The sequence below is a fragment of the Schistosoma mansoni genome (genome assembly GCF_000237925.1).
Source record: "Schistosoma mansoni, WGS project CABG00000000 data, supercontig 0172, strain Puerto Rico, whole genome shotgun sequence".
Lineage (NCBI taxonomy): Eukaryota > Metazoa > Platyhelminthes > Trematoda > Strigeidida > Schistosomatidae > Schistosoma > Schistosoma mansoni.
The window spans coordinates 115,438-130,163 of NW_017386058.1; the positions used below are offsets into that span (position 1 = coordinate 115,438).

General features: G+C 36.7%; 1 protein-coding gene across 1 annotated transcript; it reads left to right on the top strand.

Moving 5' to 3' along the window:
- Positions 1-212: 212 nt before the first annotated feature.
- Smp_211270 (subfamily S1B unassigned peptidase (S01 family)) lies at positions 213-12,862 on the top strand (the record flags this gene model as incomplete). The annotated part of the gene is made up of 5 exons (XM_018796475.1): positions 213-472; positions 594-841; positions 7,574-7,798; positions 11,037-11,168; positions 11,946-12,862. 5 exons carry the CDS (start codon positions 213-215, stop codon positions 12,860-12,862), a joined length of 1,782 nt encoding a protein of 593 aa, XP_018646864.1.
- Between the last annotated feature and the right edge of the window lie 1,864 nt (positions 12,863-14,726).

Sequence of the window (14,726 nt, forward strand, 5' to 3'; positions counted from 1 at the left end):
TAGGGGGTAGACCACATGGCTCATTAACATATATGTTAAAGACCCTCGGCAAACCAGAGATTTACTTGAAAATGAAAATATCACTTCGCCTGTCATTCTGCTGCGTCACTGTTCTCGTGTCCTCCTAGTCGCATTAATTTGTTAAAATTAACTGTTAGCTTAAGTATTATTAGATTGGATTGATAACTCTTGTAATTAACTGAGGATTTATAATGTCACTTCATCGTTCTTCTAATGGACCTCCACCAGCAAAACCACTTGTTGCTCTGCTTGATGGTCGGGACTGCACTATTGAAATGCCTTTACTAAAAGATGTGGCCACGGTTGCTTTCTGCGATGCTTCATCCACCAGTGAAATTCATGGAAAAGTCCTTGAAGAAGCTGTTGGAGCTTTAATGTGGCATACCATTTCTTTAACGCGCGAGGACCTTCAGAAATTCAAATCACTGAAGATTATTGTGAGGATAGGCAGGTGGGTTTATATTTTTTTGCATCTATATAGTTTGTTGAAATTCTGAATTCTTGATTCGTTGGTAATATTTTCTCTGTATACACGCTAATAATTTTGCCTATAAATTAATATCTAATTCCAGCGGTTATGACAACATTGACATAAAGGCCGCTGGGGAGCTTGGCATTGCTGTTTGTAATGTTCCTGGATTTGGTGTTGAGGAGTCTGCAGATACGACACTTTGCCACATTTTGACCTTATACCGACGTACTTATTGGTTAGCGAATAGCCTGCAAATGGGTAAACGGATTAATGGACCTGAGCATTTAAAGGAAGTTGCAAACGGGTCTGCTCGAATTCGACGTGATACTCTTGGGATAGTTGGTTTAGGTAAGTCATTAATGATATTGTTTAAAACGACAAAACTACTGATTAGTTTATCTATTTGTTGATTTTCAGTCCATTTAAGCACTTAGTCGTATGTGCACTGCGTAGTTCTTTACTAATTTATCAAAGATATACAAATCAACGATAACCGAAACCTGAAATGAATAAGTAACAATTTCAAAGCTCATTTGAGTGATTGTCTTCTCGTGTAGTTAAATGTAGGAAAAGTTGTATTCATACTTCTCGTACATTTCATATTCTGTTTTACAACACGAAGTCGAAAGGACTGGAGTTTTGTTCTCTAACGTTTAAACGAACTTCAGTATATGAATAATGTAGAGGAATCATCAAGATGAATTCAAGTTGAAGTTACTTACTCTTAGTTAATGGCGTGGAAATTAGTTTTGACTAAGATTATCTACTGAAATAAGTCTGTTTGGAAATGCTATGTCCAGATTCATTGTTTTCATCCTTCATATGCTGAGCATTAGTATTTTTTGATTTTTTGCTTCATGGTCATTAATATTCTTAGTCTAGTTAAAAGGATTGTCACATTCGGCTAGTTTTGTCTTGGTTCGAGAAAGCGTTTTCTCATTGTACCAGTGCTTTACTAACCGGTTGTCCTCCGTTCGGTTCTAAATCATATATTTGCAAGTGGCTTTTTCTAATTCTGAAATATTTCATCATCTCACTTGAATGTTGTTGCATGTTGTACGTCTGTGACTGATCTTTTTGCTACCTCATCAAACTGGTTTGGTGTTTCATAGCTAACACGATTTCAACATCATTCGCTCAGTAGTCTCACGATACGATGGGAATTTTAAAACTAGCTATAATCGAATACTCGTAATTACCTTGTCGTCTGTATTATCTGGATATGTTTTCCTATAGATCCGTATGAAGGTTTCCATATACAAGGTAACTTCGATAAACCGTTATATATATCCAGTTGATATGATTTCTCACCATAGGTTCCGAGATGAGTGCAAATCTTGAAGTTGTGATGGACATTTTAGACTACTTTCATCCACCTAAAATATTTGTAAGTTGTGAGTTCGTGGGTATGCATCTTCGGTCGGCGGGGGGTAGAGTGAGACCAAACATGAAGCTAAAGTTTTCAGAATTTCCCTGTTTTTCTTATGGTTTGAAATCGTTACCCTGAGTTATAGGGATCAAAGTCTTTTGTAATCAGGTAGTTGTGTTCATTTTTTTGACGTCTGGATTTTGAGTTTTGATGTTACTTTATACTCATACTTTTTCTTCCTCCTAAATCTTCTCGAATAGAAGGTGAAGCATGTTTGCAGTTACTTCAATGTCTGACTTCAGAGCTTCAGATGATATACTGTCATGCCTTGCTTCTTCCCCGCTCTTGATTTGTTTGGTGGCCATCTTGATTTCTTAGATCGTTGGTGGAGTGACATCTATAGGAAGGTTTGTGTGTGCTGCTTCGATGTCCAGTGGATTCAATGGGGATGGTCTATTCAAAAGTTTCTCGAAGTATTCTACCTATCCGTTATTCTCTATTCTTGAATTTCCATGATTGTCTTTCCTTCTTTGTCCTTGACGGGTGTCTCCGGTTTACTATATCTCCCTGCTAGTTTCTTCGTTGTACCATATAGTTGTTTCATATCCCTTTCTCTTGCAGCTTTTTCCACCATCGTGGCTAGTTCTCGCATGTACTTCTGCTTGTCGGCTTTAATGCTCTTTTTCACTTGCTTGTTTGCTTCTGCGTACTTTGCTTGTCTCTTGACTCGTGCGGCCTATAACCAATTTGTTGAATGCACATATATTGGAAAATCTCTCCCCATTTTCGTTTCTCTCTCCTAGTTCGTGTCGTCCCATTATATCTTCATGTCTGATGCTGTCCACTCCGACTTTGGCGTTTAGATCTCCCATCAGGATAGTGAGGTCCTTTCTTGGGCACTTCACTTTGATTGATTGCAGACTCTCATAGAACTGATCTTTATCTTCGTCATTGCTATCATTGGTGGGTGCATAACATTCATTGTGATCCCCTCCTTTGTTTTGAATGCTTTGATGATCCTGGCTCCGTGAGATTCCCATCCTACAAGTGCATTTTGTGCTTCTTTAGGCAGCATTAGAGCAACTCGTTTAGTGTGTGGAGCATTTTCTTCTTCGTGACGGGAGTACAGTAGCATCCCTCCCGTACCTAGCATTTGCTGTCCAGCTTTGGTCCAATGGATTTCGCTGATTCCAAGTACTTCCAATTTGTATCTCCTCATTTCAATTGCTATTTGACTGGTCTTCCCGGTCTTCCATATTGTCGGAAAGTTCCATATACCTATAGAAATTGTTGCTCTGATTGTTAAAAGGGGTATTGGCCTCGTGACTTCCGAATGATCTCGGCTTTCATCCTGAGGCGTCATCATTCTTCCTTCTACACCCAGGATAGAGTCTAAATGGTCTAATTTGTTTAGTTTGTTGGCGTTTTTCAACAAGCTTTTTTTCTACGGGATGGGGTTGCCGACCCAATGCACAACCTTCTTCCTTTACCCGGGCTTGAACCGGCAGTAACTCTAGAAGAGCTACAGGCGGAGTTATCATACACCTGCCACTGGGAGTAACTTTCTCGTCGAGTGGATTTTCAGGGATCGATCTCCTACCAGGAGGCCTACTTATCGACTTAGAATATGCAGATGACATAGTCCTGTTTGGTGAAGACGCTGATAAAATGCAGTCTTCTGTTAGCACTGAGTAACAATGCCAGGATGTTTGGGATGCGTTTCTCCCCCTCTAAATGTAAATTGTTACTCCAGGACTGGCCTGCGTCATCACTTGAACTAAGGATAGGGAGTGAAGTAGTCGAACGCGTCAACAACTTCACTTATCTTGGAAGTCTGATCAGCCCTAATGGGTTGGTATCTGACGAAATCTCAGCACGGATTCAAAAAGCTCGTTTGGCTTTTGTCAACTTACGTCACATATGGCGAAGACGAGATATCTGTCTATCAAATTACTTTATACCTTTCTACGAGCTAATTCTTTCTCCTTCCACCATATCCTTATATGCAGTCTTTCTTTTATATATTACTACCATCGAAGTAACTGCTTTTGTGAATTTGGTGTTCATCTTGATGTACTAATGAGTTATGACAATTTGGACCTATACATGTATGTGCCTGGTCCTACGTTGTAGATGACTGAACTTGAACCAATGCACATATGTACTAGGTTATCCTCAGGTTGTGACTAACTGATTAACTGCCTAATTTCTGTTGTTTTTCGATAGTTCCCATTCTGAAACCAACCACTAATGTAAACTTTATTCAAATTAAACAATCTTCACAAATTCCGCATACAATTTTTATCTGTATTTGCCTCGATACCCACTTGTTTCAGGCATGGAAATTCTACTTGTTCGGTGCAATACATAAATCTAAACATCACACCTCTTCCGATGAATCAAATATCTCATTGTGTTCCTAACAAACTCGTAGGCTCCAAATTTATTTGAAGACATCAACTCAACAATAACTTATGTATAAAAACCATGCTTATTCGGATACAGCTCATCGTAATGTAGATAGCTTGTCGTCGGGGTTATCAATCAAGCCCAGTATTTTCGCGTGAGATTTCTGTGATTCACTTACACTTAAATCTATGGGTTTACTATGGTTTGAGTGGGAAATCACTCACATTCAACCCTCATAAATTCAGAGTAGATTAGTATCTAGATATTCACCTGAACTGTAGGGTAGATTCAGTCATTTCGATACTCAGTATGAAAAATTAAATCAATCTAGCATTACCATAAGCGCTACATTAATTCGGTCTGTTTGTCAAGACCAAAATCTCGTCTACTTTTGAAGACTTTTCAAGGAAAAACCTAGCAAAGCTCTGTTTTCTTTGCTCTAAACTCGTGACTTCGTACTAGCAATATTAAGGAGAAAAATATTTATTTAGATTTAGTTGAATATTCAAATGCCTGAACTTTTTTAACAGCTTGATTAGCCTTGGAAGTGTCTTTGCTGATGTTATGGTGCATCATTGCATAAAAATTACTCAGCTTCGGCAACAATCATACTAACCATTGGCTTCATAAGGTACTTTTTTGATAAAAAAGGGAGATAGCGTGAACAATTAGGCACAAAAGTGCTTTTTGGCCTAATATTTCACCTTCTTGTGGCGGAACTTTCCTGGTGGATGACTTGATATGGCATAGTTTAACAATTTAGCCCCCGAATGCCCTGATACGGTCGAGAGTGGGGAGAGTCCGCTCTCCATCTCCAAATGCTCTCACATGGCCACACGTATATAGCCTCTGCCAGGGAAGTCCTACTCACTGCCCTCTCGTGGCGGGGGTGTTGTTTACGAAGTTCAGAGGACGAAAAGTGAATGTCCGGCGCTTTGATCGGGTTGGTGGACACGGAATTTCACCTAAGGGAGTTGGAAAACCCTGATTCCAAACCAATGGTGCCCATGGGCGCCAGTATCGCAAGGGAACGAATCAATCGTTGGTCACCGGCTACTATGAGATTGCATCTCCTTACGTTGCTCCACTGCCTTGTGGATTAGACTTCTAGGTCAGAGGCTCGGGGAGTGGCCCCCTAAGAAAACCACCTGTTTCGGCTTGGGCACCTGGGGAGTATCATAGCCCTCACACAATTAAATGAAATGACAATTTTTTGTATGGCGCATATATATCTGGTTCCCCTTTGTACCAATATTTATGTGTTTAAATAAATAAATAAATTCAACAATACTGCTACTGAATATCTGGACGCTTAACCCTGAAAACGAGAAAGAGGACGATAATTGTCTGCAGTAGTCATATGTTTGATTACAGATAATGGTAGACGTGTTGGGTACATGGATTTTGTAAGGATGCCTAGCTGGACGTTTTCAGCTAAAAGTATCTGTTGACATTAACAAGGTCAGGAAAATTATCGATCGTCCGCTAAGCTAAACTCCACGTGGTAGGGTCGTGAGACCAATTTTATGTTCCCATCCAGAAGACAGAGTTAATCGTTAGTTAACATTTCTATTAGCCCAGGATTCCTGTATCTACTTTTAGATCAGGGTGCCGTATGGCGAATATAGATAATTTTACTCTCCAATCGTCTTTATCCTCATTTCATGTCGTCTTGGAAAAAAATATATAAAGATTCTACAATTCAATATTTGGTAAAATCCCCATTTCGCCATTAGCTTTTCTGGAGCTATTCGGTGTGGTTTTGAGAATGCAGATTGTCTTGTTGTAGAGATTAGGTGTACAGCATTACTGGCTGGATATGTTAATTTCATTATTGCTTGGGTAAGTTCGGGGTATTTGTTGAGTATTGATTGAAAGTACGAATCCACTATATACGTGAATGTAACTGAATGTAAGGTACAACCGGATAATGTTATGCTGCCAATCTTATTTCGTATTATGCCGCTTAATACATGGTTATCACAATAATATCTAGGCAGATCAAAGAAACAAACAAATCAAGTGTACTGTGTACATTTACTTATCAAACATCTGTTACATATCTTTTCGTACTCTTTCTCATACAATCTTTTTAAAAGCCATTGGTTATCAACTGATTTTGATGTATTGTAGTGATATTTCAGGCTTTCTATTGCTTGTTGAAATATGATAACATCTTCCTTTACATGCTTTCAGTCTTTTAAATAAATAGGATTTTTGTATTCCGTGATGACTTCCGAGTAATACACAACTTATGTTACTTTTGCTATTATCTCAGTGTGAAGACACTACAATAGATGTAATCATATTTGAAGTATAAGCATATAGTACAGAATTATTAGCATTTCACATTGTGCCTTCTCAGGGGTCTTTCTCATGTGAAGAGGACTGGTAGTTTAAATTCTTTGATAATATTTAAAAAGTTACTCACAATGTTGTTAATGGATTTACTGTTTTTTTTCCTGTTTGTTTTAAACATGTAACTTTGCACTCATTGTTCCGTTTCCACTCATATCTTTGTAAATTTTAATATTTTTAAATTATTATTTTCCTTACCATTACATAACGTAATTATCTAAATCGATGCACTATCTATAGTAGATAAAATCTTGTGTGGTTACGCGGTTTTTGTTTTGTACTGATCGTGATAACCAAAAGTTAAGCGAAAATCTGAATGGTATCAAGATTCAGATACTGACAGATCATTGCTTCAACTTTTGTTACAAATATTTGGTTCCCCATCAACTTCAATTATGTCGTTCTATAGATTCATTAAAATTCGCTAATTTTAGAAATAGTGAGTAGAAAAGCGAGTTGTTTAAATAAAGATGTTATTGTTTGTGGTACGTAACGAGACTAAGTTGTTGTTTTCAAAACTAGTTTTAAGTCGATATATTTGTTGATTAATCATGTCTAATCTATATTCATTGCAGTAACTATTCAACACGTGAATGGAATAATAATTGACCATCCATTTCAAGTATAAAGAATACAGATTACTAATGATGCGTTTCTTATGTTTCATTCTTGTGGCATAATGATATTTCTAGTATTGTTTTATCTATTATATCACGTATAATCGTTCATTATTGAAGTGCGTCCAGAAGTGAAATTCCCCTGTGTTAATCTTAATAATTTTTATTTGATTTATCGTTATTATTTTCGGAGGATTTCAGTTGTGTATTGTATGGCTGCACATTTTGTTACACCAGTTAGGATATTTACATAGGTCTGACATTTTTAGTTGTATACGTGTTAATCGGTCTATCTATCCATATCTATTTGTTTTTGCTTGCTTCTAGGTCGAGTTGGAACAGCTGTTGCATTACGAGCCCAAGCTTTTGGATTTCATGTAACATTTTACGATCCTTATCTTCCAGATGGGATCGAACGATCATTAGGTATCGAACGTGTTTACAGTCTTCAAGATCTACTATTTCAGAGTGATTGTGTCACTTTGCATTGCTCGCTTAATGAACAAAATCGCCATATGATCAATGAGCATACAATAAAGTTAATGAGACCGGGTAAGATATTTATACTATAGATGTAATGATGTTGGAATTTTCTAGCTCAGTCGAATAATCTTTGTGTTTTAGAGTTCTCTGCGCTAGACAGTTTTATTTCAAACCTTTCACTGATATTAATCAGTGTAGACAACGGCGGGCGTGAATTCAATTGAGAATACATCAGAATTCTGAATCGAAGGCATTCTAATAATGTCAGAGAACTTCTGGAATCATGGCATTCAGATCAATTAGCACTTAACGGGCACATTGAATTAGACCCGATTCATCAATCCATTTGAAGGATGTCGATCGACATGGTCAGAGGTTGACAGAAAAGGACAGCCTATTTGAATACGGGGACTATAATGAAAACAGCCTATGACGGTAGCCAATCACAAACAAGGGCAACGGAACGAACTGACTTACAACTCGTGGGTTAACTTAGAAGCTCACTTCTACATGACGTATGTGCTAATGATGTGGTTTTGAACGACAATGAAAATTTCTCAATTCAACTGTCTAGTTCAGAGAACTCAACAACACCGATATTATGGATAAGACCAATCAGTACCTGTTTATATATATATATATAGTATATCAATAATTCTTTAAAAAAATCATAGATAAGATCAAAATTCAACGGTTGGATGCTGAGCGATGAAGTAAGATATTTCGTTCAGGCGACTGCGACCATTGAATGTTGATCGATTCTAAAATAAATTTAAAATGTAAATAAATTATTTTTCGTAGTATATCGTGATGTAATCCTGATTTACAGGGTTTAGAAAAATACTAAATGAAATTAAACAAAATACAATGAATTTTCAATGGATCCTATTAAATAGACTCTATCTTTCTGTAGTATGGATATATATTTTTTATATGAAAAGCACCGCAGTACATTATAGCTGATGGACTTTCTCTGTCCACCAACGCGGTTAAAGCGCCGGACATTCGCTTTTCGTCCTCTCAATTTCGCAAACAACACCCCCGCCACGAGAAGGCAGTGAGTAGGACTTCCCTGGCAGAGGCTATATACGCGTGGCCATGTGAGAGCATTTGGAGATGGAGAGCGGACTCTCCCCACTCTCGACCGTACCAGGGCATTTGGGCGCCCCATCATAATATGAATAATCATTTCTTGATTGTTGTCTTGCTTTAAAAAATGATTTGTTTGTAAACCTAGATGAAAAATGACTAGTCTTGTTCATTGTGGTAACATATTAGTCAGTATATATTTGAACACACTTTTATAATTTTGCAATATAACAAACTCTACTGAAGTTACCTTTTTTGTATCGATCCACTCAACTACTCCTATAGAACAAGTTGCACTGGGAAATGATTTAGGAATGTACTTTTCTTTGCTCGCGAACGCTTTCCAGCGTGTCCAAGCTAAGTAGTAGTTAAAACGGTCAATAGTTCTATCCTAGTTCATTTCGTTCAAACGGGTTTTACAGCCAGCGTGAATTAATCATATGCCATAATCTTCTATCGCCTTAGTAATTACCTGTCAAGATTAGTTAGACTCAGTATCCTAAAAACCTCAAAAGCAATGGCTGTTCAGATTAAAAAAGCTGTAGCTTGATGTGGTAAAGCAATACGTTTGGTCATTTTTACCTCGGTCAATTTCAGGCCGAAAAGTTAAAATTCATCTTGATTTTTGGATGACCTAATTTGACTAGTTCGCATGAAGCCTTCTCATATGGATTCGGATGACTTAGATTTATCGTATTCAAATTTTATTATCGTTATTATTAGTTTCGTAGAATTGAATTAACAATCATTTCATCCTACTTTATTCATATCACTCCATACTCTACGTTGCTTTCGACTTCAGTCTATTTTTCCAATTCACAATGATCGTTTAATCAACACTTCATTGTTCAATCATATATCTCTGGCTAGCATACTATCATTAACATTTTTCGCAAGACTACCATATGAATACTCTCATTGGTGTAAACTTAAATACTAAATCAGATAACTTACATTTGTAGTCATTGTTTTAGGTATTACTGATCACGTAAACACGTGAAGAATTTAACTAGCAATCATTTTTTACATTACGTAAATTTCGACTAAACATTTGATCTCATTTGCAATCACATAATTATTTCTCTCATCCTATGTTATCAAGATATCCTGATTATTAATCTTATAATTTTAATTGACATTTAAATGTATACAAGTTAACAGTACATAGTAGTCACTTTAATATCAACGGTCCATCAGTCAGTCAGTCACACGCAACGTAGAACCTGAGACATGTACATGGGTTCAAGTTATCACCTTAGTACACCTCAATAAAATTATTTCAAAACGAATCCCAGAGTGGTAGAATTGGTATCAGTATCAGTAGTATTAAAAAGGACTAGGTATAGAAAAATCAAAAAAGGTGTAAGGAGATTTTAGGACTTAAATTTTAAAAAGACGCAAGGAGTGAATGCACCCCCACCATTACAAACGATTCTGAACTATGCCACTCAAATTCTCCAACCATGGGCTACGGTAATCACGCGAACTTCAACCAAGTAGTCTAAATCTATTAACAAAGTTCAGTTCATTTGTCAATCACTTTGTAAACTGGTGCTATGTCTTGGTTTGGTCCGCCCTTAGCTTTCTTCCAGTATCAATGCCAATTATTTTATTCCGCCAACAATATCAAATTCATATGGTGTCATATTCAAAAGATGCATTTTTCTTAACCATGCTTTTAGATTAAATATTTTAAATATGTAATGCTGGAGAAACTTACTAAAAGTTATTAAAAAGAAAATTCGTTCAGTTCATATTCCTTTTATCTTAATAAAATAGAAACTTTAGAAATAATTGGTTTTCCACGTCCGATTAGTCTTACGTACTACTTATGTCGACAGACATAAGTAGCATGCACCACACTAATACCATTAGTACTACTACTACTGCTAATGCTAATACTGTTGCTACCACTACGGATACTGGTTATGCTACTAATGCTTATCTGGTATTTGTTCTAATAATTTCATCTCACCGTGCTTATATGGTGTGGGGACTGGACCCGTTCCATATATTTCTCAGGTGCTTACTGAATTTCTGAACTACTTACAGTTCACTGTATCAGACTAACAAAGCGTCACAATAACTCACTTTCATTATCGGTTTGAGTTTGATGATAGACAAAGAAAAGGTGATAAAAGGGTAATTAATTTCTAAACTTAGTTATTAATACTTTACTTATTAGTCGAGTAATCACCTAAAGTTTTTTCTTTTTAAGGTGCATTTTTAATCAATACTGCTCGAGGTGGTTTAATTGATGAGGTAGCCCTTGCTGCTGCACTTAAAGAAGGTCGAATCCGTGCTGCGGCATTGGACGTAACAGAGACAGAACCATTTGTTTGGAGTAATAGTAAGTTTTTTGCTGTATAATTTGGTATAATTCATGTATTGTTGAGAATTTCGCAGTTAAATTCATGTCAAAAATTATGATTGATCCAATTCTTTATATCAGTGATAAGTTTTTTGGGAATTGTGTTGTTTTAATATGTCATAATAAACCGGTTGTCATATGTTGGAATAATGAAAGTAATCGACACCAAGCTCTGAACTATAAGCTATTTAGTTCATTTTACATGGTACAGGTACAGGCTTTGAGCAGTACTTAAAGTTCGGGAGATTGTGATACTACTCGGTTGTTTAAACCAAAGTGAGCGAAGCGAGTTTCAAACCTTCATCTTAGTGACTGAAATCCGAATACCCTACTCACCGAGACACTGCTTCACTTCACATTTCAACAAAGAAAACGTATTCTGTCTCTTATTTGGATGTAAATCATTCAGTGAGGTCTGAAATATTGCTGTTAAACTGTCCGGATAACGACCTACTTCCAAGTTGCCGGTTTTTAATCCTGAAATGTTTATTACAATAGGTACTTTCTTGAACCAGAACTAAACTATTTGATGTATTCGAATAAACAATGGTATTATGTATGTTTAACAGAACAAAAGCGTTTCTTGCGGTCGGGACTGGAAAAGGTCGTAACCATATGCGAATGTAATGTACTAGAATCTAAGAATAAAGTGTGTAATTGTGTTTGAACTAGATTTCTGTCAACTTTGAAAATTCATCCCACTTCAAAATGATGTGAATTATGGATTCACTTAATTTAAATATTTTCTTATTATAGGTGCTTTAAAAGATGCTCCAAATCTTATTGTAACACCTCATATGGCATTTTACAGTGAATCAAGTATGCGTGAAATGCGTGAGGCAGCTGCAAATGAAATCCGAAGAGCTATTTTAAATCGTATTCCAGACTGTCTTCGAAACTGTGTCAATAAAGAATTTATGCCGAATGGTGGTTCGTCATTATTTTCTCACGGTTGTTCCAACAATAGCCTATCAAATAATATCAATAATAATCCCCTGGTTAATAACAATCATCTATCCCTTGGAGCAGGTATACCTGGTGTTAATGCTCTCAATAGCAGTGTAGCTTCAGGATTAGAAAACGCCGCACGTGGTTTACATCCAGCAGCTGCAGCTGCCGCGTTTGGTCTTTCAGCAGGTCTTTTCTCTTCTGCTGCAGGTGGAGGTTGTGGTCTTGGGGTAGGTGCTAACAGTCTCCCCTTCCCTGCTAACCTAATTGGTGGATCAGGAATAGGTCTATCAAATGCCGGTGGTGGAGGTATTCTCACCAACAGCGGTGGTCCAACAACAATCCCGGCCCTTCCTCCCCCTCCTGCCGTTGCCGCAGCCGCCGCAGCTCATCTAGCTGGCCTTCCTCCTGTCTCAGCGTACGCCAACTTCTTTCCTCCTGGATTAGCCGCTGGTTTAGGCCTTCCTCTCCCCCCTCCACACGCCGCATCTCTAGCCGGAGTAACTGGATCCTTAGGAGGTACAACCACTGGGTCTTCAACGAGTGCAGCCTCAGGCAATTGTACTAATAATTCTACTTCTGGCTCAGGAGGTCAGACAGTCAGTTCCCCTTCACCTGCAACCAGTGGTTGTATCCCCGGTGTATCCAGCAGTACTTTTGATAGCGTACATGCTAGGCTCGCTGCTGCCGCTAGTCTTGTTGCTTCGGGTCTAAATCCGAGGTGAGTATTAAAATTTATTCTCGTTGCATTAATTTCGTTGTTCATTTGTAAATAATTTACAGCTTAAAATAAAAATTTTAGCACTGAAAAAAAGTACTTGCAGCTTCTTGCGCTTGATACAGTTGATTGATTTTTATTGACTAAGGGGCAGAAGTTATTTACTTACTTAAGACTTACTTTCCTGTCATGTAGCAGTATGTGTGTTCTTGTATGGTACATATGTTTTATACTTTTACATCAGTGTAGTTAACATAATAAAGTGGGGATTGTTTTCACTCATAAAAAAGTTTGGAGTTCATATTGGTTAGCTATATAACCAAAAAGACAAATACGTGAAAGTTTCAGAATTTTAAAATTGGGTAACTTCAAAATGATTACACCTCTGATATTGATATACATAACAGATTAGGCTATATGCTTCAGTTATTGCGAATTAATCCACTCTATTATTGTTGATACATGGTACGTGTGTTGTTGCACCATCATTCTAATTCCATGATACTAGTTTGAAATTCATCGGAAATATGGAAGTTGACTAGGGAAATCTTGCCACATGTATGTTGTATTTACTCGAAAAACATGCTATTTAAGCTGTATGACAAATTTTGTTTTTATCATGCTTTTTGTTCACGAATTTATTTTAGAACAAAAGATATATCTAGGCGATCTATTTAGTCGTCTTCTAATTTTTAACAGTAAATTAATAATAGCACCTTCAGAGTAATTACTACCTATAATGAAATGTAAGGGTTTATTCTCTGTCGAATATCGGTTTGATGAAAGAAATATTAATCTCTTTCCAGTTTTTTCCTTTAAAGTGATAATTATTTATAAAAAAGTACCATTGCTAGTATTTAACATGTAAATGTAGTTGACTTTGCTTTTTCCTATTTTCTCTTCCAGATCCTCATGATACTACGCTTATCAAAATTAATCAAAAGGTGTAAAGTGAACAAACTATATAAATGTTTTGCTAACTTTGAACTATAAGGGGATTTGTTTTTCCTATCCACCTACCATGCGTACGTGTATCGCATGTGTACTTCGTGCATTAATAAAATGTTGTGTTATGATTTATTTTTTTAAATTAAAAATTTATATATCTACTCAGTGTGTTGGAATTCATTCATTTGTTTAATCAAAAACAGTTGGTTAGAAGCATTTGTTGAGGGTCGGGTGATTACAGGAGTATATTTTTGACTTACTGTAGTTAATGCTTAATCGAGCCGTGCCAGTTTCGAAAATTTTATAGAGGTGTTAGTCATAATGCGTAAATTTTGACTTATTGTCGCTGATCGTAACGTATATATGAGGATTTTAATTCAGAAATGGAAAACAGATGGTGGTCAAGTGTTCTGAACTTTAGAAGCAGTCATTGTAAATTGAGTGAAGAGTCTAACGATTGTTGTTCTAAACTTTCATTATTTCACATTTGTGCCGAAGTCGGTAAACTAGTTTCACTGTTTACTGGGCAGAAGTGTCGAGCTTTTTATTAGACAAAGTAAACTGTGCTGTGGATTTTATGATTAGCTTTCTTAACGAAGTCGTTCTGTGAGTCCAAAAGTATCCGATTTTATCATCAATAAGTAATATATTCAGTTGCAATATGTACCAATGAAACTGTAGTCAATAAGTTAGTTTGAAAGCACCGAGATTCTTCGAAAAGTATTCTAGGTCGTTTATAAGAGCGCCACACTTAGAAGTGATTGTGATTAACTGACTATCATAAATCATTTTCCACTTGTCAGGATCCACGGAGTTAAGACACGAAGACAACTGTATTATATTATACTTGACATTTCATACTGTTCTGAAGGATTGTATTGCTGTCCAATAGATTTCTTTAAATGATTAGTACAGCAGACATT